Here is a 26,789-nt window from a genome sequence, read left to right on the forward strand (position 1 = left end):
CCCACTAGTCTCAGAGAAATAATTTAATTTGAGCAATAGGCATAATTTAGAAAGCAATTGGTTTCAGAGTCCTTTTTTTTTAAGTTATTACAATTCTTCAGGAAGAAAATAATCCATTGAGTTGACATTTTGCAGGTTTATTCTTATGGCAAAGATAATTTTTGTAACAAAAATCATACTTTCATGTGTAATTTCTCCAAAATTTTATTAACAAAAATAAATTTCTATTTGGAGAAATTACACATGAAAGTTTTAAATAGGAAAAAGAATAATTCAAAACCTAAGAAAACACATTCTACTTTCAAAGTATACAAGAGGTATGTAATCACTCACCCTAAGCAAGCAGATTTTTGACTGCATGTGCCTGTATTAGAAATTATTTTCTCTTACATACATATGCATGTATTTCAGGGCTAATTTATGTAAGGAGGACTGAGCATGGGACACCCACCCGCAGGCCATAGTGAGCTGTATACCTTAGAGCTGCCTCCAGACGCACCTGCATCCATCCCCTTGGTGCTGCGATAGCATCTAGGGCGCAGGCACACGCAGTGCCAGAGTGGTACCTCCCTCCTTTCAGTCAGTGGTTGACTGCTGTCCGGTGGGAGACGGGCTGCCCAGAGCACCTTGCCTTCCCTGTGCTTGTGCCGCACTCATGCCAATCCTTTTCCAGTCTTCCCCTTCTCTAAAACAAGCTGAAGCCCCCTGCTGTGGAGTAGTCTCAACTCGGTTCACACTGTGCAGTGTGAAATAGGATGGTTCTTAACACAAACAGAAATAATGATGAATGAATTAGAAATTTTGACATTCAATCCATTTATTTGCTTTGCTGAGAATAATAGTCGATTGTTGCTCGTAATCTGGAAAAAAAAATAATTAATTTGCCTTTGTGGCCCTCCCACCCCTATCTTTTATTCTCTTTTTCCTTTCTTTGTGCCATCCTCTGTAGACGAGTTGGCTTCTATGTGAACACCTTCAAAAATGTATCCAGCCTCGAAGCCAAGTTTCACAAGGAAATAGCTTTAGTGAGTAAAAATTACTATCTTGTGTATAATGACTTATGTGATATGCGTAACAGCAAGCAACTGTCTTGTAATGCAGCAAGAGAAACCTAGCAGAGGCACACATGAGAATGTGCCCTAGATCCACATTTGTAGTGTAACATTTGTATTCATTTCTACTTGCCATTTTTGTACTCTCCTTAAGGAAAAGGCAGCCCATACACTTTTACATCCGTTGTAGCACTAAATTCACTTTCTATTTTTATAACTTCTCCGTTCTTTTTAGCATGCTGTTGCCATCAGTATTTTTTCCATGTCCAATTGCTAAGCATCTCATTGCTTTAATCAGTACTAGAAAACCATGTCAAGCATTCCCTTCAGGACTGCTATATACGTTGTCAGCAATGCAACATGATATCTGTGTCTGTTAGGCAAATCAAGCAGTTTCAGTGAGGATCTTCTGAATGTACCTTGCAAAGTGGTAGTGTAGTATCTATAGTAACCTACTAATAGGAACCAAAATTGTTTGGAAAACTCACTTGACTGAAGTCCCATTAAATTGGGATTAGGTTTTTGAGGAGAAAACATCAATGTTCTTCACTACCTGTGTTGCTTTAAACTTTAGGCAACCTCCTTCATCAGAGATCAGTCACGCTTATAACCTTGTTCTCTGAAAAACAGCTTATGTTTTGAAGAACTGCTGTTATCTTTGATTTTATGGATTTTGATAGGTTTCCACTTAGGCTTTTGATATACACGGCACTGAGTATTTTTGGAAGGATCTAGATGCCATGTTAAAGTTACCAGGTTATATATTATCAGGTTATCTGTTATCAGACCAGATTTATCACCTGTGGTTTTAATCATGATGGTAGTGCTTCATACAAACTCAGGCAAGTGTTTTGTTTTCTCAGCTATGTCACAAACTATACGAAGTGATGACGAAGCTGGGAGATCAGCACGCTGACAAGGCCTTCACCATTCAAGGGGCACCAAGGTGAATTTACTGCTTTTTTGAATGAACTGCACTGCAGTAGGCTTTGTGGGTTTCAGCATATGTAGTAATTGCCTGCACCATGTGTAGGGATTGCTGCACAACAGGGTCACTGGGTCTGTTCGTTCAGGATGGTGGATGAAGGTACCTTGGATGAAGTTCTTCTCAGCATGAGTAAAGGTGCAAAACTTCCTTCATCACCCACTTATTTTTCCTTTCAAAAAAAGAATAAAGGCCAGAGTCTCAGCTGTTGCAATTTAGCCTAGTTCATTGTAGACTGTTACACCGATTTGCACCACCTAATCTATAGCTCATTTATTCTTAGATGTTTAGTTTACAGCAATGTTGCTAACTCTCATAATTCTTTTTTAAAGCCTTGAAATATTTAGATGTGTTTTTAGCTCCTAAAGGCATATGATTAGGTGAGAATTCCTTTTGTAAGTCAGCTTTTATCTCTTCTGCTCATGGGGAAAAGTCAAGAAATGTGATCTCTGAGTGCAGCTGAAAAGCTGAAGTAAAAAGAATGTCACAAAATACCATATTTTAAATTAATTCCAAGAGAAATCTTCTCTTAAAATAAAACCAAAAGCAAAAATAGTTCAAAATCAGGTGGTGCTTTCTTAAGGTCAGTGGATGCCAGTGCAGTATTTCTGATATTTTGCTTGCAGCAAATGTAGCCTTTCTGCCATAATTTGATCTCTTGGTACTGTAATAGTGATAGGCAAAAGAGGTTGAAATTATAAAACAGGGAGACTTATCAAAACATGACGACATTTAGAGTGAATATATAAATCCCATATTTCCAGCCAATCCAGAAGCAATCTGAACAATAACTACTGCTAATTTGCCCTCAAGATGGGCTCAGATTAGCAACAATTAAGACTGACCAAACAACATAACATCTGCCTCAAACATATGGCTGATATTTCTACATTTGTTTGTTTGCAAGGTTCAGATCTACTTTATTAAGAATGTGTCCAAAATTTTTGTTTTGGATAAGTTCAATGTTAATCCATGCTCATATATACTTACATGCTGCCTCTGGAGTTGTTAGCTCATGCATCACCACTTCCAGCCCCTTTAGGATGGACTCACGAGCTGGACTATGTTTCCATAAAGGATTTGTAAAATACTTCTATGGGATGAAAAATAAGATAGTGTTAGAAAACTTTGAACAGTTTTTGTAATAAACAGGTATTTTGGTCATCTGTGTCTCCTAGACCATGTCGAGCATGCATATGCTCGTTCCCACTGAATTACTCATTCCATCAACGAGACAAAAAAATAATAATTGTTGCTGCAAACGAGTAGGCATAGGTTAATGTGGTGTGATCTTCTTATCTTATTTTGAAAATGATTTTTAAAAATACGTTATTATTTTAGTTATCATGTTACTCTGTTTTGCTGTACTGTTCACAGAGCCTTGTGTGAAAATCTGGATAGATTTTGACTTACATTTTTAGTTTTGATGCTCTAAAAGACTACTCAGGAGGGAGTCTTTGTAAGATAAAACAGCTTTCCTTTTTAGATGCATGAGAAATAGATGCTAGACAAGTATAGTATCTAATCTTTCCTTTAAAGAACTGTATAAAAAGAAACATCTTGAAAACTCATATGCTACTGTCTACTCTATCCTGAAGGCAAATATTGTACCTGGGAAAGAAATTTCTTAATAACTGCTTATTTTTTCTTTTTTAACATTTCCACAGAAAGAGGTGGTGAGTGTGAGCTAAATCTGTCCTTTCCAAAGAACAAATTTTTTTTGTGTTAGCATTAGGAACATGTTTACGGTGTCCTCTCCTCAATCAGGTAGCGCTTCTGTTCTTCCTGAAGATGTGTAGGAGTTGCTCTTCTCTTATCCAGTACTGTGGTCGTTGAGTGCTGTAGTTTATAGCCTCCCTGAGTTGTAAGCTTTCAGCATTTCTAGGTAGCTGAATATGTCTCAGTGTTTGCACAAGGTCCTTTCACGGGAAGGGCAGATCCTTTCTCAGGACTTCAGCAGAACTTTTGTTAATAACAGCAGAGCTCTGTTGAAGTCACTTAACTACTGCTTGTTTGTAGTTGGGGTGAGTTGTCCCTCTAAATAATGGTATCTTTGTAGTAATGTTGGTTGTGTTCTATTTTATTGAAACCTTTCTGAAGTTGCTGAGCTTTTAAAATTATTTGCATTATTCATTGTTATGCCTTCCCCGGGGGTTTTTATCTTTAGACCCTTTTATTCGAGAACTGTGTGAAACGAAGACAATAATTCCATCTCACATTTTGTGATAGTTAAAAACATAAACGAAACATTATTTCAAATACAGAATCTGAAAAAATATGGGTGTTCTGTTTCCATCGAGTTATAATGATCAGGTAAACAGATGCTCCAAAAATCAAGATCACTCAAAATTAAAACTTCCTTTGACACTGCGGATCATTGAATTTTAATTTAATTTATTTTCAATTTTAGTTTTGGTCATTATAAAATGGCTCAGTTCGTCTCCAGTGTGTACTGCCTTTTGTGGTCACTGGCATTACAGCAGGGATGCAGTTCAACTGTTGTATCAAATTGTCAAGGTAATAAGTCAGCATGGTATGTATATCCTCGCCATTGCTTTGCTTCTGTCTAGTGATTCGGGTCCACTCCGCATTGCAAAAACACCGTCACCACCAGAGGAGGTCTCTCCCCTGCCCAGCCCTACTGCTAGTCCCAATCATATGCTGGCACCAGCATCTCCGGCACCAGCCCGACCTAAGTCACCCACACAGGTAAGCGGAAACCTAGCAGGGGAAACTGGCCTGTTGTGTGATAAAAGACAGCTGAGGTGATCTATGTGGTGGATTTTTCATCTAGGTTGTGACTGAGAAATGTCAGGGAGGCCACTGGCTCTGTTGCACTCTGTTCAGTTCATCGGTTGTTAATCCCTGTGTCATGAGCATGGGTGGAAAGTGGGTTTTATATAAGGGGGAATAAAGAAAATGTAACGTGCCTGGTGAACTGGGGGGACTTGTGGTGACAAAGCAAAACACTTGTGAAAAAGTTGCATTGTCTCTAAGGACCCGTATCCCAGCAGTGATAGTTTGAAAAACATATTTCTAAAACCTCCTTGTGAATTTCAGTACATTATATATTTCTGCTCGTTGTTCATTCACAAATTTATGCTTACCCTGGGAAAAAACTGGCCAGTGAGTATCACTGGTCTGGCCAGCCTCTAAAACAGTAAATAATAGCTTAAATACTTCTGTGATAATTACTGATAACTAAAAGCTTATTGGTTGTTATTATCACAGGATTGAGAAGTTTGACGCTGTTGGAGTCACTGGAGTCATTTCTATTCTCACCAGTATTGGTGAAATAAGAATCAGTTTCACGCATCAGTTTCATCTGTAGCATAAGAGTTGTATGCGATACTTCCTGAATATATCAAAGACTTGTGTTGATGCTGCTGATGTTTTCAGAATTGGGATAGCTTCTGTGCTGATTGCTGTTTCTATGGTGGGAGCACACCAGAAGAAATTTAATTTTGCATTTAGTTACATGTAAGCACACTTGTTTTCTCTGGTCTCCCACGATGTGACACCTCACTGCCGCAACATTCATCTAGTAGGACTCAGTCTAGTCTTACTGGTGCCAATGGTGTTATGTCACTATACCACCTGAGGATTTTTTGTGGATTTTTTTTTTCTTGGTATTTTGACAGATTTTAAAATTATCCAATAGTCCTTGGTATTATTCCAAGCAATTAGTTTGTCATAGTTATGTGAATCTCTGGAGAGCAGGGGGAATTAATAACCTAAGCACCTTTGAGGTGCTGTGGTTCCGAGAGATGATATGGTCTTAGCATTAAGTAGGCTTTAAAGGTAGTGGCAGGTGGGCAGGGACAAAATCCCGAAGCTAAACAAGAATTAACTTAAGAAACCAAAAAGCTGCAGAGACCTGGTTCTGCAGTATTGCCCTTCCAACTATGGCCTGCATAGGAGAGGAAGTGTCTTGCACTGTGTGCCTGTCACAGCAGAATAATATCAGCCAAGAAATGCTTTTGTATGAAATCTTAAACTTGAGTTGGAATGAGTTTGAAACATAAAGTTGTTTTGCTTTTCCCACAATGTTTATTTCAAGGCATTTGGTGGTGAACAACCGAACAGTTCCTTTCAAACCATGGCTTATTCCCACATTTAAGGTGACGCAGCAGAGATAAAAACCTAACACAAATTGTTTAGGCGTAGCTTAAAGCTCTTTCTTTTACCCCTGAACTAGTCTGTGACATTTTTGCTGTCTGCCTAGCTGAGGAAAGGTCCGCCAGTCCCACCACTGCCTAAACTCACTCCCACCAAGGAGTTGCAGCAGGAGAACATCATTAACTTCTTTGACGACAACTTTGTCCCAGAAATCAATGTGACAACTCCATCACAGGTAAGCTTCAGAGGATGGTGTATGGGTCCAACCTTGCAATAACCCTCAGTTCTCCAAGATAGTGGCCTTTGGGGCTGATCTCCGTGGGGAGGGAGGAGGAGGGTGCAGGTAGAAGGCAGAGACACAATTACCATTTTATTTTCTCTTGAGAGGGTCGCACATATGGTGTTTTATCTTTGAATAGGCCACATGTAATCTCTCAAAAGGGCTAGCATTGCTAACATATTGAAATACATTAGAGCTTTCCTGAGAGGCCTGACTAAAAATACTGTGAAGCAACCATGTTTCAGATTTAACTGCATCCCGGTTGCATTACAAGCTGAGAGTTCATCTAAGATGCTTTTTTTCTAATCCTAAGCATCTCAAGTGGCATTTTACAGCGATCCTTCGTTATTTCTGTTTCTGCAGTCAAAATCATAAAAAGTATTCCTTTTTTCTTTTGAGTAATTTAAAAAAAAAGGAACATGGCTGTTTTAATCAACTTTTTGCAGGTATAAAAGACTGCTTCGGCTAGATTATTCATCCACTTGGTTTTGAATCATAGAAACAGTAGTTACACAGCAGAGGAGTGATCAAAATTACTTTTATCTCATTATTATGAAATTATGAAATCTTTTAAAGTTGCATATAACACAGAAAATCCAGAGTTGTGGAAAATAAGTCAGTATAATTTGTATTCAGTTATTCAGTTTTTATGCAGTTATGGTAACTGCTGGTTGTTCAACAATGGACCCTTTCTATTATGGTAATTACAACTCTGAGCCTGTGTCTGATAGACTGGGGAGAAATATGCAGATCTGAAGCTTATGCAGAATGTTTATGAGTTGTTGTTTTCGTGTGAATTATTGTGTTTGTACTAATTCATTTGACAACACAGGAGAATGTAGGCACAGCAGTGAAAAACAAAATTATCTTAGAGAATTTGAACATGTGATGTTTTGTTTTCCTGTGGAGGGGAGAAAAAAGGCATTGCTGTCCATAGGGATCTATTTGGAAGAGAAAAGAGTTATTTATAGTTAAGTCCCCATGCAATTAAAGAATTAATGGCAGCTCCCAGTATGCAGCCACTGCTGGGCCCTCCTGCTGAAGGGAGGTTGCAGGTCTGTTGCATCATTGTACCCTGACTTCATGGGAATTATCACTCTGGCAGTGTGAGCCTTGACATCAGTGGTAAGAGTTGGTGTAACCTGTGCTGGATATGGCCCCCTGCATTAAATGCTGTATCCACCTAACCTTCACGTGTCAGGCCAGCCAGGGAAGCAGAAAAGGAACTGGTTTGCTTTTCCATTAAGAGCTGACACTGGAACAGGGCTTTAAATAAGTGTAAGTCACATTTCCAGAACCTTTACATCCTTTCTACGAGAGATTGGTATAAAAGTTGAATGGTATAATGAAGGTAGGGCATGCTTCTGAGAAGTGCAATCTTTCCCTTGTCTCTCAAGAAAAAATTGATCTCCCTTCAGTGAGTGATTCGTGTTGTTCCCTCCCCCACAGTCAATGACCTGGGAATGACCTAACCAATTCCCTGGTCACCTTCTCATGATTCATCTGCACTTCTCCCTCCACAAAACCCACCCCCATCACTAAAGCATCCTTACTGTATGTCAGATCTCTGAGTATGTACAGGCAAACCTGGATGGTGTGATGTATAGGTTTTATATCCTTCTGTAAGAGAACCAGTTATTGAAAATATTGCATGAAATTCACAGGAAACATGGACTTACTCTTCTTGGTGCTTATGGCATCTCCCATACTCCCAGAGCTAGGCAGTGTGGAGGGAGCTACTGAGCCTGCAGAGCCTGCTAATGGTGCAGGACTTCCCAAAAGACCACCGCTGGTGTCCCTGGTGTGCTCACGCAGAGGCACGAAACCAACAGGCTGATGAACAGAGCTTTGCTGCTTTAATCCCGTGTTTCAGAGAGGATTACGAACAGGCCAAACACTTTTCTCCTCTGGAACACAAATAGCCTGTAATTGTTGTTGTTCATCTTTCTTTACCAAGCAGTACTAATGCATTTGGCGTTGTGCAAGATGCTGAAAGGCAGTTCTGCTTGATGCTGTTGAATATTTTGGCCCTGATTCAACAAAGCAGCTCACACTTCCAGTTTATTCATTGCCAAGAATAGATTTAATTACTGGTAAGTAAAAGAAAGAGGTGAGAAGATGTGATATCTGGGTGACCAGATGAAAGGATCATTTAGAGGTGAGTGCTCCTTGCCTTATTTCTTGTCTTCTTCACATCACATTGCTCCCTAGTGTTGAGTTACTAGCTTGGACATTGTAGGCATTTACAGTATGCCCACTCCAGGTACTTAACGTGTCTGAGTGTGTCCAGCAGCTCTGAAATGAACAACTCATATTTGCTAGGGCTATTTTAAGGCTTGTGTGCAGAGAGGGGTTGGCAGTTCTGGTGGTCCTTGCAGGTTTCTTGTGCCTTCTCCATCCCTTGTGCATACATGTCCTCTGAGAGGTACAGCCTTGCTTCTGCCACAGCCACCTCTTTCAAATGTGGCATTTATTCATGCTTCGTCATGCTATGGTGGAATTAACATAGGATGATTGGCAGGCCTTCCTGTCACAGCTTTGTCCCTTATCAAGGGATGTCCTGAGGTTCCTGTTTCTCCTAAATCTTCATCTAGCATGATATCTCAGTTACTCTATATGTTTGTTTCTGTCTTTGCTGCTAAAGTTATGACAAGTGTTCTCTTAATTTTGATCTGAGGGTAACAGGTAGTGGTAAATTTTGCATTCAGTTATCGGTACCCTGTCACTACAGACACCTTAACTGTCATCACACATGGCCTAAGTGAGACTCCTATTCGTTTGATTCGGTCCTCATAAATAACAACTTCATTCTGGAACATCACTGAAAGATAATTAACTTTTCCATCTCCATCCATTTCTGATGATATGCGAGCTAATGTTGTGTCGTTTCATCAAGCTGTATGACCATATGAGTACTAGTGCCTCAAAGGCATATGTGATGAAATCTAAATACATCAGATAAAAGCTATGACAGAATTAACGTAATGCTGGTGGGAAGGGATGTTTTGGTTTTGGCTTTTTAAAGTGTGAGACCGTAACAGTGGCTTCAGTGTGTTAGACCACGTATCTGTCATCACCAGTGGCCAAAAGCAGAGGCCAAGGGAAGAATATAAAACAAGGCAAGTAAAGTTGGTACTCCTTACACCTCCTTCTCCTATAGTTTCCCAGCCTCCAGCCATTTGGAGATCAGGGACTTCCTCAACATGATTTCTACCTATTTAGTAATCCTCAACAGTCTGCTTTGCCACAGATTTGTTCACTCTTTCAGCAGGTGTAAATTTTTCACATTCATACTACCTGATGGCAAGGAGTCCCCAGCTGAACTCTGTGCCACGTGGAGCACCACCACCTTTTCTTTATTCCACATCTGCCCCCATCAACTTCACTGCCACCTGCCTTCCTGCTGTGGAGGAGTCACGGAGCAGCCAAACCCCTGTGCCTCTCACACTGGTGTAGACCCTGCTCACATCACCCCCCTCTTCCAAACTGAAGAGTTCCAGGTCACTCTGTCATTCCTAGAATGAGAGCTGAGGAGCTATTTTGACCACATTTTTGGGTGACACAGAGAGCTCAGTTGTCTTGTCGTATGGAAGCCATTAATTGCCTGCATTTGAACATGTTTACCAATAGTAACAGTAATTTGGAGAGTTTACACTCTTAAACTTTTTAATAATAGAAAGGCTTTGTTTGTTTATTTTGCTATTGTTATTATCATCATTACTATTATCTCCTAGTTTTGCTGTTCTTATGACTGCCCAGTTGTAGACTTCCCCTGGCATATACTTTGGTCGCAGTCAGGAACTGGACAGGACTATGTGGTCTGACCCAGTGTTACCATTCTTACATAAGGTTACATGCGAATGTGTGTGTAAAAGTAATTTCCCATGGTACCGTTTCTAATCTGAACACCTTTCAAAGTAGCATTCTAATGAATACCCTTCTATCTACGTATTCTGTACATCAAAAGACAAACTTCTCTCACTATTTAATAAACACCGAACAACTAGCAGTAGGCAGTACTAGCCTTGTTACCAAAGCCGAGGTGCTTGCTTAGAATGTTTAGCATTAGTGATAATTAAATCTCATCTACAGTTTCACACTAATTAAACTTTTATGTTGAAGCATGCTAATTCGTTGTTCTTGTTACTTTACAGTGGGAAAGACCTGTAGCCCATTGAACCAATATATATATTTATAGTATCCTCAGAGGCCTTGGCTAATTCATTAATTGCAAATAAAAAAAGGCTCTACCATGTAATCTAGTTTTGTAAGAGAAGACCAGTGTAGCAAGATTTAATTAGTGTTACGTAAGGTATTTCCTAAAGTTTAGAGCTAAGGCAGCATTAAATGTGAATTTGTATTCATGTTCAGCACTGAAATTTAATTCAAATGCATTTATGTCCTTCTATATTGGCTTTTTACTAATGTTAGTTTTTGGGGAGAGATTCAGTTATTAGAATGTATGGACATTGGGTGCCATTTATGTAGTTTTAATTTTGGTATCTGTCTCAAATCACTTTAAAAGGGCCTTCACAGTCAAACGGTTGAACACTCAGCACTTTTTCAAAAAGGCTGTGATTTGTTTAGCCTGAAAAGACAAAGCTGTACTACAGAGCAAGCAAAGGCATCATGAGAGTGAAGCCCATAAAAATAAAATTAAAAGTTACACTAAAGCTCAGGAAGGTCTTCAGAGCTTCCTTCCCTCCTGGCTTGTACCATAGCTAGAAAGTCTGTGATTTTATTTTAATTTTTTTTTCTTGGCCTCTTAATATTTTGCTGCCCAGGGCAGCTTTTGAAAGATGAGTTTTTCAAGAGCTATGTTTCTCTTCTAACAGAATGAAGTTCCTGAAGCTAAAAAAGAGGAATCTTTGCTAGATTTGGACTTCGACCCTTTCAAGCCAGAAGTTGTATCAACAGGAGTCACTCATTCACCCATGTCTCAGGTATCTCTTTGCCTTGAGGTAGGCGAAGCGTATGAATGCAACGCGCTGTATTTGGGAGCAAAGATTTGCCTCGTGTGCTAATGAGCAGTGTATCTGTGGTGTCTGAAAAACTTGATCTTCCTGAGCAGCTCTAGTCAGCCATCTATCTTTCCCCTTCAGTAGCCCTGTACTTGATGATGTACTGGAAGGAAAAGTTGTCAGGTGGTAAAATGAGATATCTGCCAGTGAGGATGGTTGCAGGACCTTGGCCATGACTTTGGCATGCAGTTATTTTCCATCTTTAGAATAACTCTTAGTGCCAACATTATAATTCTCCAGCACCTGTTTTTCTGACAATTTTTCTGACCTGGCTTTGACTCTTCATGTCTGGAAAGATGCCTCAGGGGACCTAGGTCTTGTGGAGTCAGCATGCAATTGCTTTGCTGTGATGGAGTTTCTGTACCAAGCAGTGGATATGATCTGAGTGGTTTTGCTTTTATAAATCTGTTTTAGACCTAACCTCAAGGAAAATGAGAGGATGGAATAGTATGTTTCCTTGCAGGATGTTGTGTTAAAGAAATTCTGCATTCTGTGGTAATATTTGCCATGGAAGTTTCTTGCAGCAATGTGGAAAAAAAGAAGAAAAGTTTAAAAAAAAAAAAAAAAAAAGGCTGATATATCAAGTTGCTGATTTTCATTGGCTTACCCTAAGGGACCTGCTATTTTAAGATCCAGAACTTGCTCTCAATACCTGTAGGGCTGATAGTACAGTGGGGAAGTTCTCCTGAACAGCAGAGCTGTAGCTTGTGTTGTACACAGAGAAGGAAACAATATTAAGACACTGTTCAGAAAACCTGTTATCCCTGTGGCTATCACTAACCTGGATTGTACTGTGAGACATGAGAGGACTAATCAGCTGTTCAGGAATGCAGCACTGGGAAAGGAGTGAGAAGACAAGAAGCTTTAAGACTGAAATAGTCCTGGTTCTCTGCTGATCTCTTCCTCAATTAATTTCTTTTTTGGTGTGCAGTCCTAGTTATGTAATGAGATCTGTAGTGATCTCTGATGGGTTATGCACTGTCAGAAAAACAGCGTATTGTCAGCACTCCGAACGTTGGCTGAAATTTCTCATTGTGGTTTGCCAGGAGAAGTGTTTAATTACAGCAGAGGCTTTGCGCATTTTTCTTGTTATTTTTCTTGATCTCTCTAAACAGGGAAGAGGAAGGGGAAGGGGATTCTTTGGCATTCAGCAGTGACAGACAACTCTAGCTGTGACTTTGCTAACTCTGCCTGTTCAGCTTGTCTTGTAATAATGCTGATCAGAGCAGTGAGATCATTAAACCAAAGACATTTAACTTTCGTGACGGAGGACGTTTGTCCTGACATCATATTGTAGAAGAGTTTATTAGTTTAGTGAAAAAGAGTTATTTTAGTTTCAACGGTACCATGAAATGCACAATAGAATTCCATGTAGGAAAGTACATTGTAAGTTTTCATCTAGGTGCATAGGAAGCATTCACCGAGCACCTTCAACCTCTCCTCTCCTTTCACCTTTCCTCCCAACATACGTATATGAGAAAGAATGGTCCACATCCACAAGAGCATGTGTGTGAGTCAGAGCACCACGTTTTTAGAAGAAGGGAAGACAGCCCTGCAGTCTGGGTCTTGGACTCACTGGATGTGGCAGGATTATTGCTATGACAGCATAGACAGAAGGAAACTTGTCGTTGCAGTCTTTGGAGAGCCCAGTGCTACATTGCTGGGAGAATAAGAAGAGAGCATTAAGTGGTGTTTCTATATGTGCATCGTTTTTGCCTCAGTCATGGATATTTTTGCCTCAGCAAACTGCTGAAGTAGTGACGTGAAGACAGGAGTAGTCATCTGTGCCATGATGCCTCAGGAGGCCTGGCATGGCTTCCCTATTGATCATTTAATTACTTACCTTCCTCCACTGCTCTGCCACGTGATCAGACCACAGTAAGTGAGCCCCGGTCTTCCCTTTCTAACTTGATTTTCTGTTTCTATGGCTGCTTCAGAAGTGGCCTTTCTAAATGTGGCTGGCCCTCGCCTTTCTTTGCTAGCTGTGGTCTGTTTCACCTTTCCTTCAGTTTGTTCCTTCCCCCTCATGCTCAAAGTCTCACGAGCAATGAAAGAAAAATGAAAAAATGGAAAATGTGCAAACTCTCCTCCCATGAAAGTCAGTAGGCTGTCTAAGGTTTGTACCAGTTAGCACTATAAGAGCAGACCTATCATTTTTCCTTAAATCTTGAATGTGGAGTTAATAATGTTACAGTGCAGTAAGCAGGTGCCCTTATAAATTGCATCCACAGAAGAAGCACATACCTGGACTTAAACCAAATTAAACTGATTGAGAAATGTCTGTTGATGTTAATTGGCTGTAAAGCTGAGTAGTGAGTTACTACTGTGTCTCTTGTTCGTTGAAGCAGAAGTTGTTCAGAGAGCCATTCTGTCCTTCTAAAATAAGAAGCAGGCAAGAAAAGAAACTAAATGCAGAAATCCTTTCTCTCAGGCAGATGTTAGATGTCACATTTAAGATTTGCAAATATTTCAGGAACAGATTTACATTTTACTTTATAAACATCTTTATTTTTTGATTTTCATGGACTCTAACCTAGGTGTGTAGGTTAGAGTAGATACGTTTTGAAGCATCTCAGACAGCTTTTGGGACCAACCAGCAGAGTTCCTTCTGCTGTGGTGGGCTATTAATATTTGGCATGAAGACTGCTGCTTTTCTTTCATCTGTCTATTCAGCTCTTCTGCTGAGAGGTCACTAACATTTATTACTTAACAGATTGGACAAAAAAGTGAAAACATTGGTCAACTTGCTTGTTTTCTTTCCCAAAAAGCGTGCTATTTTCCTTCCTGGTGTCAGAGTTATGAGAAAACCCACTTGTTCTCAGAGGATAACTGGGTCATTTTTTAGCTGGCTAAAAACCTGACCTATGCAAGCTCTTTAAAGCTTACACCTTGCAGAGACTCCTCTACCCGTTGAAAGCCATTCAGTCACCAGCTCAGAATCTGGCTGTTACTTAAGCACATGGTGGTGTGAATGTGCTGGAAAGCAGCAGCTACTTTGAAGTGGGAAATACGACAATCCATCACATACTGCCCATCCTATTTAACCAAGAAGTGTCTTATGCAGACAGGTACCCACACACACGTGCTAATATATAAAATATATATACATATTATGCATATAAATAAGTTAGCTCTTGTTAATGCACACAGTTATGTAGCATGTTGAACATACAGTATATGAACAGTATTTTTCTAAGAGTCTCTTTTTTCCGCTCCTTTTTTCAGACATTGCCATGGGATCTATGGACGGTAAGCCTGACATTTAGCATTGTGAATTGGGATATTTCTGTGCCTCTGATTTTGTAACACCCTAAACTCAGATTTACAATGCTTTTACCAAAAGCCAATTTACAGACCATGACAAACACTTTCAAGTATATGAAGCCACCGGGGATCTTTTAAAGCCACCACCAACAAAAAATAATCTCTGTTGCTTGGCCTACAAAACCTAAATGATGTCAGAAATCTAGGCTAATAAGATTCACAATCATTAGAGCTAAGTGTGTGTTGCTTTTATTCTCATGCCTGAATTACAGCTGTTAGAGGGTAAGAATGGATGCTAGTCACCTGTTTTAATTGTCTGAAGGTGTAGTTCCTCAGGACTTTAACCCAGTGGACAAACATTTTCTCAAAATTCAGGAGTGAAGAGAAAATTTAACTTGTCTTTGTGAGCATACAGTGAACTGGAGTTATTCACAAAAGAAGCTGCTACTTTAGGAAACTGCATGAATTCTTCCTTCTTCCTCCTGGTGCCAAATCAGATACAATGATCTGCAGGAAGAAAACAACTCATTTTTGTGAGCTTTCCTTTGACTTTATGTCATGGAGACAGCTGGTTTGACTTGACGTGGAGCCTGTTATGCTCATTTTTGACCTTTTGCAGCTTCAGCCAGCACAGAAATCTGTGGATGTTTCTCGTACATTCAGATTTGCAGCATTGTTTTGGGAACACATTGTGTATGTGATGTATATTAAATGCTCATCTCTTTCTGTTGGAAAAGGTTAAATAAAGCCTGAAAAAACAGTCACGTATGTTAGACTAGCCAAAATTTCAAGGCTGCCAATATCTAGACCAGCTAAAATAACCCAGAAATGTTTTGAATTTATTGCTTTAAACTTATATTAGATAGCTTTATCAATGTCTTCCTTTCACACAGTTTTCTTTATAGCTTGTTAATAATATAGATGTATTCTGTACTATATTATTTTCCTCTTTGCTCTATTTAAAAAAAAATAGAGTAGTGAGCTTCGCAGCTAAATGTTTGAAATTAGGGATACTCAACCTTTTACTGAGTTTCTCTTAATAAGTTGAGTGCAGAGTGGCTGTTGGTCTTCCTTGCAGCTTTTATATCTGTTCAAAGTGGCAGCGTAGACAGCAGGCTTTGTGACACAATGCCTTGCTCTGCGTGGATGCAAATGCCTCTGTATGGCACAGGTAATGGAGAATTGGAGCTGCAAGCTCAGGGCACTCTGCACTGCCCGGCTGATGCAGTGATGCCTTAGTGTAAATAAATAAACCCCACTCCCACTTGCGTTGTTTCCTTCCTTGGCCACTGTCTCCCAGAGCAGCCCCTCTTTTCAACCAAGATGTAGTAAGGTTCCTGCAATAAAAATGTTGGTGGCTCACGGAAGAAAGTACGGTGTGATAAATATTCAACATACATGTAGAACTTCTTTTATAATGTAAAGCAGAGGCTGGAAGCATGGCTTAAACTCAGGGGCCTGGGATTAGTCTTCTGTGAAGTGGCAAGAAAGGACCTGCTGCTTCTTCCCCACACCAATTTGGTAACTGCTGCTGGTCAGAGAACTGTTAATTAACTAACTGCTGCTGTAACAGATGACATCATGTCTTCTTTTCTGTGTTTCATATGTATGATTTTCTTCTATACAGACAAGCAGCGAATTGGTGCAGCCGGTAAGCAGACCTCCCCCCCAAATTGCAACCACTCTAGAGACATGCTTTATTCAGTGTGATGTAATATATAGTTTTCTGGTGTTGTGTATCAGTGCTGCTCTTTTACATTGCAGTCTATTGCCTCCAAATGTTGCAAACCACAGAGCTTTTCCTTAAATGGTTTAATTTAGTTACTTTCATTCTTTAAATTAAAATTGCTCTAGTAAAATATAAATTTTGTGTTTTCTCATCAAGTCCTCCTTTATCTTTTTCATCTTGTGTTTTTTCTTTGCTTTTCTGTCTGCCTAAAGCCTGATTCTTCAAAAAGTCTTTCCCTGTGTAACCTGGTCATGGAGGAAACCCCAAACAGTGGGTCATCAGAAGATATTAACAGATCTCAAACTGATCTAGGTTCACTCAACTGGGGCCTAGATGTTAGCACACCCAGTGTCAGCCAGGAAATTACTGCAGGCGGTTCTTTGCTTTTCCCTGGGGCAGAGCAAACCTCAAGCGAATCCACGGGTACTCTGCCTGCTAGTGTTTGGCCTGCTGTAGGAGAGCAGGAGGATGCTGCACCAGGGTCAGCTTCTGTAAATGAAAGCCAGAGGACTTCACGGGAGGACCAGTTGGATGCCAAAAATGTCCCACGGGAAGATGTGGTGACCAATCAGCCTTTAGAGAACATAACCAGTTTTGAGACACCCATCCTGGGAACTGATAGCTTGTTGGATGAACTCCACCCATATGATGTGCAACAGGCAGAGGAAGAGCGGGAGGAAGACGAGTGGGCAGGTGTCAAGCCAAGTGAAAAGGTAGAGACCCAAGCTATTCAGTACAAGGAGGTAGAAAGTACAGAGGAACAGGAAGAGCAAGGTTGTGAAATCAAAGGAAACAGTGAGGCAGAACTTCATAAGGGTTTAGCAAAATCAGATCTTGAAATTTTAGCCAGCACAGAGGTAGAAAATTTGCATGAGTTGGAAGATAATGATGGGGATTCTGGGAGAGCTAGAGGTGCTAACCTAGAAAGCCCTAGGGAAGTAGTCAAATGGGTCAATGTCATTGAGGAGACAGGTGGAGAAATACCATTGTTGATCACGGGACTGGAAGGTGGGGACAAAATAGTAGAGAGCAACTGTAAAACTACAGAAAGCACTGATGCTGAACCTGAGAAAGTCTTTGGTATCTGGGATCAGGACCATGAAAGGACATTTGGGGATGGCTTAGACCAAACTGACAGTGGTACTGGAGAGAGTACATCCATGGACTGTATAAACATGACAGCATGTGTTGACCTAGAGGTAACTGACCACACAGAAAAGGATCCTACAGATACTGGAAACGTTCTGTGTGATGCTGAATTACTCAGTTCAGAAGAGTCTGGTAAAGGAACTGAAGACAATAGCATCAGCCTGCTCCCAAATGGTAGTGCTGCAGCTGAAGGTAAAGCTACTGCTGAAGAAGCATGGGCATTGCTGCCCGAGACAGCTGATGCTGCTAGCACAAGCTGTGGTAATCCTTGCCTAGATAATGCAGAAGACCAAGTGACAGGTAGGGCAGCAGCAGCTGTCGCTGAAGAGCATTCTAGTAGCAGTGGTGTTCCTGAAGCCTTGGAAACAGACCCCTGGCTGGCAAACTGGGATCCAACAGTTACTAATGATTCCTGGGGGTTTTCTAATCTGTCAGATGGCCAAGCCAATGGACTGGATAATTGGCCCTTTTTCCCCAAGCAGCAAGACTCAGAAGGTAGCCTGGAAAAGGTTTGGTTAGGCATTAGTGATAGATGGTCTACACAAGACTTAGAAGGGACTGATAACAGCTGGAGAGAAGTAGGTGTGAGCATAAGCAATAGAAGTCAGGAGGCACCAGTAAAACAAGGCTTGCCTGGGGAGCAGGCAGGCATTAGCAATCCTGGAGCAAGCAAGGAGATAGCTAGACCCTTGGCTCTGTTTCAAATGGGAAATTCCAGAAATCCTAGCACCGAGAGTTCAACTAGTCCCAAAGACAATGAGACCAACAACTCAGATTTATCTGAAGATGAAATTGCTAACCGGAGATATGGATTGTTGTACCAGGAAATTGAGGCTGATAAAGAAGAGGTACCTACCCCAGTGTGTAGCCTAGTCTAGACAAAGAGTTCCTTAGGCATAACCTTGTTGTTTAAAACAATCCATTTGTGTGTTTCCCACTGCCCTTCCTAAGTCCGTGCTATTCTTTTTTTGAGAAATTGCCATGCAGCTGTTCATAGTGTGGTGCCCTTCAGCCGTGTAATGAAGCAGGCTGACAAAAACGTGTTTCAAAACAGTGAATGAAGCTTTGAACTGTGAAGGCACGTAGTGTCTCACAGGTTTTATGTTCCATATGTATAACTTTAAATGCATTTTTTATTATTATCATTTTATAAAAATACTTAAGTTACTCTGCTTTTTGTTTTTGTTGTTTTCTTTAAGCCTGTGACACCTGTTATCAAATAGCAGTGTCATCAAATTTCTTGCTGCCTTACCCTTCATTTTATTATTTTTTTCTTCTTTTTTTTTTTTTTTAATGTCTGGCCTACATTTTTATTTGCAAAATAAAAATGTTTTGACTCATGTTCTGGTTTAGTAAACAAATGATAATTTGTTCTGATCTTCACTTCTACTTAGGCATCCAGCACAGCATTTAATGGATTTGCACAGGTAAGAAATAAACATGTTTTCAGATTTTTTTTTTTTTCTGTGCTGTTAGGAAGGGATTAGGACTGGTACACAATTTCAGGAAATCTGTTCTACAGATGAGCTGAACTGACTCAAATCCAAACCTTTTCTATTCTCAGAAATTATTCCTAGAATTTACGACAGTGATGCTAATACTCTTGGTAATCTTGGCCTGAGTGAATTTAATAGCATTACCTTAGTGGGACTGATTTTTTTTCTACTAAAAGGACTGGTTTAGCTTTTTCATTGTGCTCTTTTGTGGATTTTTCTCACAGTTCCAAAATCCTGTAAGCATGGCTTCATCAGTTTCAAAGACTTTCAGTGACTCTGTGTGTCATATAAAATGAGTTCTATTTGTTTCTGCATCTTTATTTTCACTTAAGATATATTTTAATCTGAAAGCTAAACCTATATTATTTGTTTGCTGTTGTGCTGGTGGTGAGACTCTGTGTTAGGCATTGCAGAGGTACAGTGCATGAAGATACCACGTTCATGCTTTCAAATTCCAGGGCTGTGCCAACATCCCAGGTTTCAGGTGGATAACCTGGAGCTTCATTGATTTCCAGCATCCCTTTAGAGACTGGCTCATCCACAGCACACACTGTACACCTTTTTTTTAAAGCAAGCAAAAAGGCTTAGCTAATACAAGGATGGAAATGAGTCTTCCAGTGATTAACGATTCTGCTCCAGGATGTTTAAATTAGTAAAGGATCTGTAAGGAAGAAGCAAAGCACAAGGCTACCACCTCTAATAATTAAGGGAAAATGTTTGCCCCAAGGAAATCAAAATTTGATGCCCCCACTGCAGTAGCAGAAGGATTTGGCCCATCAGTATCTTGTAAATTAATTGTTTCTGAATAAGATGTTGGAAAACATCTCCATCTTTGTACCTTCTTAATTCAGGTAAAATTTTGTATCTGTAATTACTATAGTTACTATTCAAATAAAAGCCCAGAATCAAGAGGATGTGAAGGTAGCTTAGAGCTAGTGTACTCCCCAGACACAGGCACACGTAGTCTGCAAAAAAAGATTCTGAGTTTCACAATTTAGAAGTGCATTGTGCCTGAAACAAAGTCCTTGCAATTAGTGTGTATTTAACAAAGGGTTTTTCACTGCCTTTAATGACATTGCATGGTTTAGAAGCATAGAATACATAGTTGAAAAAGGCATGGCTTTAATAGTGCTTATCTAATAATTATTATTAATACCTATTTAGATTATCTATTTGTCAGCTTATTCTATGTGAATTTACTTATGTCCCTACCTGAATAAACCATTGAAAAAAGTCAGGTCTTTGACAGACGCCTGCAAACATCCCATCTCAAATATTTTTGCATCATTTTTTTTTTCCTTTCTATATCTAGGATACCTCTGCAATCACAGTGCAATCAAATGAGAATGTGACAGAGCCTTTGGTAAGTGGTGGCTTTTGCTTCCTTTTTAAATACCTTGTAAAAAATGGCAACATTTTTCCTTTGTGCAAAGATATTTTCTCCTTTCCTGTGTTTTCTATCCTCTAAATCACAAAACCTTAACCTGGAAGAGTTGATGGGTGATATCATGTGCTAGTAAATCTTTACTCCCTGAAACAGTCTTTCACAAGGATAGTGCAGAGAAAAAGAAAACCAGGATATTCTAGGATATGTTTGCTTTTCAAAGGTGTAGTCAAACAGTTTGTTCATTTATTGCATTTAAGAAATGACAAGAGTACTATGGCCCAGTGTACAGCAAGCAGGTGATAGTACATGATGGCTGTTTAAACGTCTCCAGTATTGCTGTAGTGTTATCCACTCTCCACATACTAATAGTAGGCACAGTCTACTTCTAAGGAGTGGAGAACCTTTTTGGAAGTGATCATACTTGGGCAGTTTCTTAGTTTCTCTTACAGTCTTTGGTTAGCCTGGAGTAGGGATGTGGAATAGCAGCATTGCTGGGAGAGTGCTATAGCTAGTTAATAGCAGCACAGTGATAGTATTATTTAATGTGGCTTTTATATAATCTCTGGTGCTTCTGTTCATAATGGTTGTGGAATATGGTGAGAATATTTTTACTTGTAGCTGAAATGTGGTAACTAGTCTGAAGACTGCTTGTCAACAAGTGACTTGAAGCACATCAATGCAATCTGCCCTTTTTAAGCCTGAAAGTTTCTTCCAGCGTTAAACCTCAGGAAACTCATAAGTCATCTTACCTGGGATAAATCTACTTTGTGTTTTTCATTTCAGTCCTATTTATTCTTTGTGAAATTCCCTAGAGCTGGCATTAATACACTACACAGAGATTTCTGCACAACATGATATAATATAATGAATGTTTCGTTGTGCAATGACAAATCCTGGAGGTCTTGCTTGGACAGACTTCTCTGTACCTCATTACAAATCAGTCTGCTTAAGGAATATGAGAAAATAAATGAGAGGCTATGGAGGTTTTTTTCTGAAAAATATCAGGGAGGAGAAGATTTCTGTATCTTTAAGAGTTTCATGGAAGCTGTCTCTTCATCACAGGAGACCTTCTAGCCAGCTGTCTGTTATCAACTGCAAAGCAGCTAAATAGGTTTTGAGCTTCATATTATGCTGAGCAATTTGTTCATGGCAAATTAATCTACTGGGGTTATTTTATCTGGTTGAGTCAGCCATCTTATAAATGGAATACGCTGAGCACAGCTTGCAGCTCTCCTCTTGTGTGCACATGTATTTGCAAAGTGATGTCTCCATTGGAGATCGCACTTTTGCTGTGAGCTGTTTTGCCACAGGACTGAACGTGTCGCAGGACTGGTGATATTTGTTAGATCCTCTTGCTAAAAACCAAGTTTAGGTCAGAATTTAAAAGGGTGGAAATCCCAGTAGTGGGTTGATAAATGGATGCCTTGTAGGTGATTGAGAGCTCAAGAGGGAATGCGTTTTAATAAGAAACCAGGGCTGATTTTCACACTGCCAGAATTCAACCAGTCAGTGGTTGCCACTGTGCACATAAAAATTGTTTGAGTCTCTGCTAATTGCTTCTTACCTTCACTGGAGAAGGGACTATATTGTCTTAGGAACACACAGAACTAGGGAATAGGGGATAATCTTAAAAACTCATATTTGAAGCCCGGGGTTGGTACACATGAGTGCCAGTTTCAACTCCTGGCCTTGCCATCAGTTTCTAGAGCATTTCTGAGCAAACTGAGTGCCTTCCTCCCACATCAGTCGCTCCTTCTGTAACTCAGGAAGCTGATCCTTTCATTCCTTGCGAGGGAGGGACGTAGGACTGGATGAGTTTGCTTATAGAACCTTGAGGATGAAAATGCCCTTTAGATGCTGTAAGGCCAAGCACTGCTGTCCTCTCCCTGGCAAAGCTCGGCAGTATTGAGCCTGAAGCAGCACTGTGCCAGGCACAGTTCCCATTCCCCTCCTCCCTCCCCATTGTCATGTGCTCCTCAACAATTTTTCCACTGTCTACTTAAAAATCAATAAAACAAAAGACTGAGGCTGAAGAAGCTCCACCTGGGGAACCCAAGGTCGAGGAAACGCCTGCTGCTGCTGTTGCAGAAAAGGAGGCCGTCCCTGCTGAGCCTGCTGAGCCAGCAGAGCAGGCTGCGGTGAGTGACCTGTCCCCCATGCCACCTCCTGGGCCTCATCCCAGCCACCTTTTGTCATGGTGAATGTGCCTGCTACATTTCAGCCATCCTTTCCATCATCACCACCCTCCATAGCTGGTTTCCCCAGCGCCCAGCTGTGTCACAGCATGCCTCAGCACGTGTCCTCCTTTCAACCTTAAAATGTCATTCCTCTTATGTTTGGCATTTTAGACTGGAGTTCAGCTGAGTGATTGTGGTTTTGCAGATGAACTTCAGAAGGAGAAAGAATTGATGCCATTTTTAAGTGACCTTATTAGCAGTTTTCTCATTTCATTTCAAGCTGAGCTGTAAGCACTAAGCCAATGTACATCTTGTACGGTCCTTGCTAAAACGTGAAAATACTAGAAAAATGTGATTGTAATATGTATGTCTACAAGGCTCATGGTTTTAGAAGCCAGCCGTGAGCTGAAGGGGGAACTCCAAGCACCAGTTTGGAGATTTTTACATGTCAACGTTCAGAAAGTGGGAGCTCTGCAAGAAGAACAAAGCGGGGCATCCAATATCACTACAAATTAAGAGGTGGTCTGAGATGGTGTTTTTCTGCTGACTAGCATCCCTTTTTATAACAGGTATCTCTGTGTATATCCTTTTTATCCTCTTCTACATACTACTGTCAGAAGGTCTTGGTGGTGGGTGATACCCACAGGCTAGGAAACACTGGAGGAAGAATGGATCTGTTTTTGCAGGCTGACAGTTTTCATGCTTTCCTCAAGACAATAACATGTTCAAAGTCTCCAATGAGCATTTGTCACTGATAGAATGTGCAGATTACTACTGAAAAACTGGACAGAAAAAGGGATTGTTTTGTGGGTCGGTTCCTCTGCCAGAGAGCCAGTGGATGCTTTTGGACCATCAAGCACCGTTTGGTGCCGTAGGTGTTCCAAGAAGAACAAGGTTCAGCTTGCTGAACCCCTCTTGGCCTTGGGTGAGTCCCTGTGTATCTTCATCTGCTAAATAGTGATGGTGATACCAAATTCTTTATAAAATTAGGTGGTTTTTAGTAAGCACTAGATACAGTGCCACATGGGAAGCAATATTAAGCTGATGTAGATGTGAAGTATATGGCACCTGTAGATGTGGCAGTGCAGAGCATGGACAGAAGACGTACTAGATATGCAGCTACTGTAGCTCCTCATGGATCTGTCTCTGAAGCTGATCTTGTTTAACATTTTTATTAATGGCAATGGTTCAGACACCACAAACCTAATGGTGATATTTATCGATGATTCCAGGTTGGGTAGTGTCATTAACTTAGGAGGGATAGCATTAGGACCGGTAGCTCAACCTGCCAAGGACAGGCTAGTTATCTGCTGGCAGTGTTAAACCTGTGCAAAAGCCACAGGTGACACTAAGCAAAGTGTCTCAGCAGAAAGAAGTAAGTGCTAATGTTGGTGTGCAAGGCTCTGGAATACAAATGTAGTTTATTAAAGACCTTCTTAAAGATTCATTGATGAGCTTGCTTGGGTGGTTCCAGCTGTCTGTACCATGGGATTAAAAAGTGGTATCCAGCACAAATGATACAAAGAGGCAGGCTGAACTTTAGCTGTAGCACCTGCCTAATTCATGCTTCCCTTGCTCCCATCTTCCTCAGAGAGGGAAAATAATTTATTGTAGAAGGAAAGGGGGGCAGTGCTGGATGGGCTCTTTGGAAGGACTTTGGGGGAAAGGGAAGATAATACCCGTCTCTGTCCAACCCTTCCCGTTCTCTGTGGACTCCTAGCAGCATTGCAGCTATGGAGGGGAAGCAGTCCCAGTGTGTTCCCCAGACTATGTTTAGGGTTTAATTCTGATTACGCTTGCAGGAATTTTGAGTTGGTTGGGGTTTTTTTAAATTCACTTTTGTTCAAATCCATGGTACACACTGGAGCAAGAGACTTCAGGATCATCCCCTTCCAATAACATAACCAAATGAAGAAAGCCCCATGGTCTGTGGTGACCAGGCTCTCCTCTTCCTGTGTGTTCTCTTTTCAGTTGATATAAATCACAGTAATAATTCGTCAACTGTATAGTAAAGCAATGAATGAAATTGCCTGTCTGAGGCACGTTGTTTTGTCAAACTCTTGTCCAGAACGCCCCACGCCTAGTCAGGGTAAATTTGATAGTTTGGAATAAAGGAGGAGGGAGGGAAGGTGGAGAGAGGAAGAATGGGAAATCAGTCATTAATCTGGACCTCTCCTCTTCCCGTGAGTGAATGGCAGGGAATAATGTGGAAGAACAGATATTAATGAAACTGAAAAGGTTGTTTCTAGAGTCTTTATTTTGATTATCTGTAAGGATTTAATGAGGAAAAAAAATTGTAAAAGTTCACCATTTTTCTAAAAGGAAGCCGTCTCCTTTTTGTCTCGCACTAAGACAAAGCAGTGCTCTGAAACCTCTTGCACGTCTTAAGCGCTGAACGACAGGCTATGGCTGCAGCACCACACCAGCTCCTCAGCGACACAACCTTTTCAGATGATCCGTTTTGCTGCCTGACTCTCCGTGAGGAGTTCTGGGTCCATGGTCTGTGGGCAGCTGCTCTAGCCAAGGCACAGGACTGCCGAGCTGTTGAGAGAGAGGCAGAGAGAAACACAGGGCAAGAGGCAGGCAATTTAAGAGCAATCTGGGAGGAAGACAGTAGGCATTAAATAAAAGTTAAACAGTTTAGATTTGCTTGGTTTTTAGTTGCTTTTTGAATATGAAGTTGTCCTTGCTAATTTGGGAAAATAAGCTAAAAGTGTTAATTTTAAAAATGTCTGAATTGGAGTCATTCTGCATTTGGCTCTGAGGGGTTGTTATTTCAGGAAGGGCTTTCCAGGACTGGCAAAGAAGAGTTTTGAAGATTAGGATTAATGACAAATATGATCAAAGCAAAGGAAAAGTACACTGAGTTGCAAAAGATGAAAACATGTCATTTCTCGACAGCAGTTCTGCATTCATTTGCTTTATGAGTGACAGTTTACTTTAGAAGTGGAGTTGTAAAATATCGATAGATACTTTCTTATGGGGAATCTTTTATCAAGTTTAGTAACTTCCAGTTTGGAGTGACAGCTACTAATCAGTTTAATTTTTCTGTGGCAGGTTTCCTGTCACATCCCATTAACCCAGAAAATTTATGGCATGCATTCCTTATTGTTGGAGCTCCGAAGTAAATTTTCTGGTGGGATTTTCATTTAATTTAGGGAGAGGATGGTCCAGAGGATAGGGTACCACTTGCCTCTCAGGGAGTTTTGGTTTCAGTTGCTTGCTGTTTCATAGTCTGCCTGAACAAGATTGCCAAGACTTCATTACAAGACCTCATCAGAATTGCTTCCTGGGATCTCATTGCATATTTTTGTCTTGGTCCTTCAGGTCCAAAATACCATAGAACAAATAAAGTTTTTATTACTAGCTGTCAACAGTTGATCTTTTTTGGGGAGGGGATAAAATGTTTGGTAATTAAAGGGTCAGAATGACCATATGCACCAACAGAAGCAAAGTCAACTATGGTAAAAAGTCCTTGCATGGACTTCTGCACACCAAAACAGTTTTCTCCCTGTTTCCATAGCATCCCCAAAGGCAGCTGTAAAATCCAAAGGATACAGTCTAAAGGATGTAACGCCTTAACCACTGATTCATTCCTTTTTCAAATAATACTACCCCTCTCACCACATCAATTTTTCACATTCAAACAAAGATGACATGAGGACATTATAATAAAGTGAAAGCTTATGAAATCTTGTTATTTCCCTTTCTTCTTCTCCTACATGTGAGACATAGCACTTGGGGTTGAGAGCACTGCTCAGAGATGAGCTTTTCAACTTCTTCTGTTATGCTCATTAGTTTGGGAAGAGCCTTTTGGTGCTTTGGGTCTGATGCCAGCCTGTTTCCCCATTAAAGCAGTCATAGACTCAGCTAAATACAGTGTTTTTCAAAGGTGTGTATAAGCATATATGAAACTACCTCCTGATAAGCTCTTTGCAGACACTGAGCAAGTACAGCAGAGGCCAGGAAACAGCCTGCAGCTTTGAGGGTATCTAGTTATGGTTGAATCCCACTGTAGGTACAATTCACAGTGTGCAAATGGCAGAGCACGTGATTTGGGAGAGCAATGCAATGGTTATAAATGCAGAAGAGTGGTCAACTGTGTACAGATTCTGAGTGTGAAGCTAAGT

The 26,789-nt window shown here is 40.5% G+C and overlaps 1 protein-coding gene across 6 annotated transcripts in view; it reads left to right on the forward strand.

Annotated features, from left to right (window-relative positions):
• Positions 1-26,789, forward strand: part of AMPH (amphiphysin) — a 122,855-nt gene that overhangs the window by 81,694 nt on the left and 14,372 nt on the right. For 2 of the 6 annotated variants that reach the window (XM_074843559.1, XM_074843569.1), the window contains exons 8-17: positions 950-1,025; positions 1,916-1,998; positions 4,608-4,746; positions 6,263-6,391; positions 11,272-11,379; positions 14,683-14,706; positions 16,349-16,372; positions 16,663-18,447; positions 18,994-19,026; positions 20,408-20,458. In XM_074843559.1, the coding sequence (XP_074699660.1) occupies positions 950-1,025; positions 1,916-1,998; positions 4,608-4,746; positions 6,263-6,391; positions 11,272-11,379; positions 14,683-14,706; positions 16,349-16,372; positions 16,663-18,447; positions 18,994-19,026; positions 20,408-20,458 (2,452 nt within the window). Of the gene's footprint in view, positions 1-949; positions 1,026-1,915; positions 1,999-4,607; positions 4,747-6,262; positions 6,392-11,271; positions 11,380-14,682; positions 14,707-16,348; positions 16,373-16,662; positions 18,448-18,993; positions 19,027-20,407; positions 20,459-22,503; positions 22,621-26,789 lie in introns of all 6 variants that reach the window. The other 4 variants (XM_074843550.1, XM_074843574.1, XM_074843582.1 and 1 more) reach the window with 4 other exon arrangements.

The sequence above is a fragment of the Strix aluco genome, chromosome 1 (assembly GCF_031877795.1).
Source record: "Strix aluco isolate bStrAlu1 chromosome 1, bStrAlu1.hap1, whole genome shotgun sequence".
Classification (NCBI taxonomy): Eukaryota; Metazoa; Chordata; class Aves; order Strigiformes; family Strigidae; genus Strix; species Strix aluco.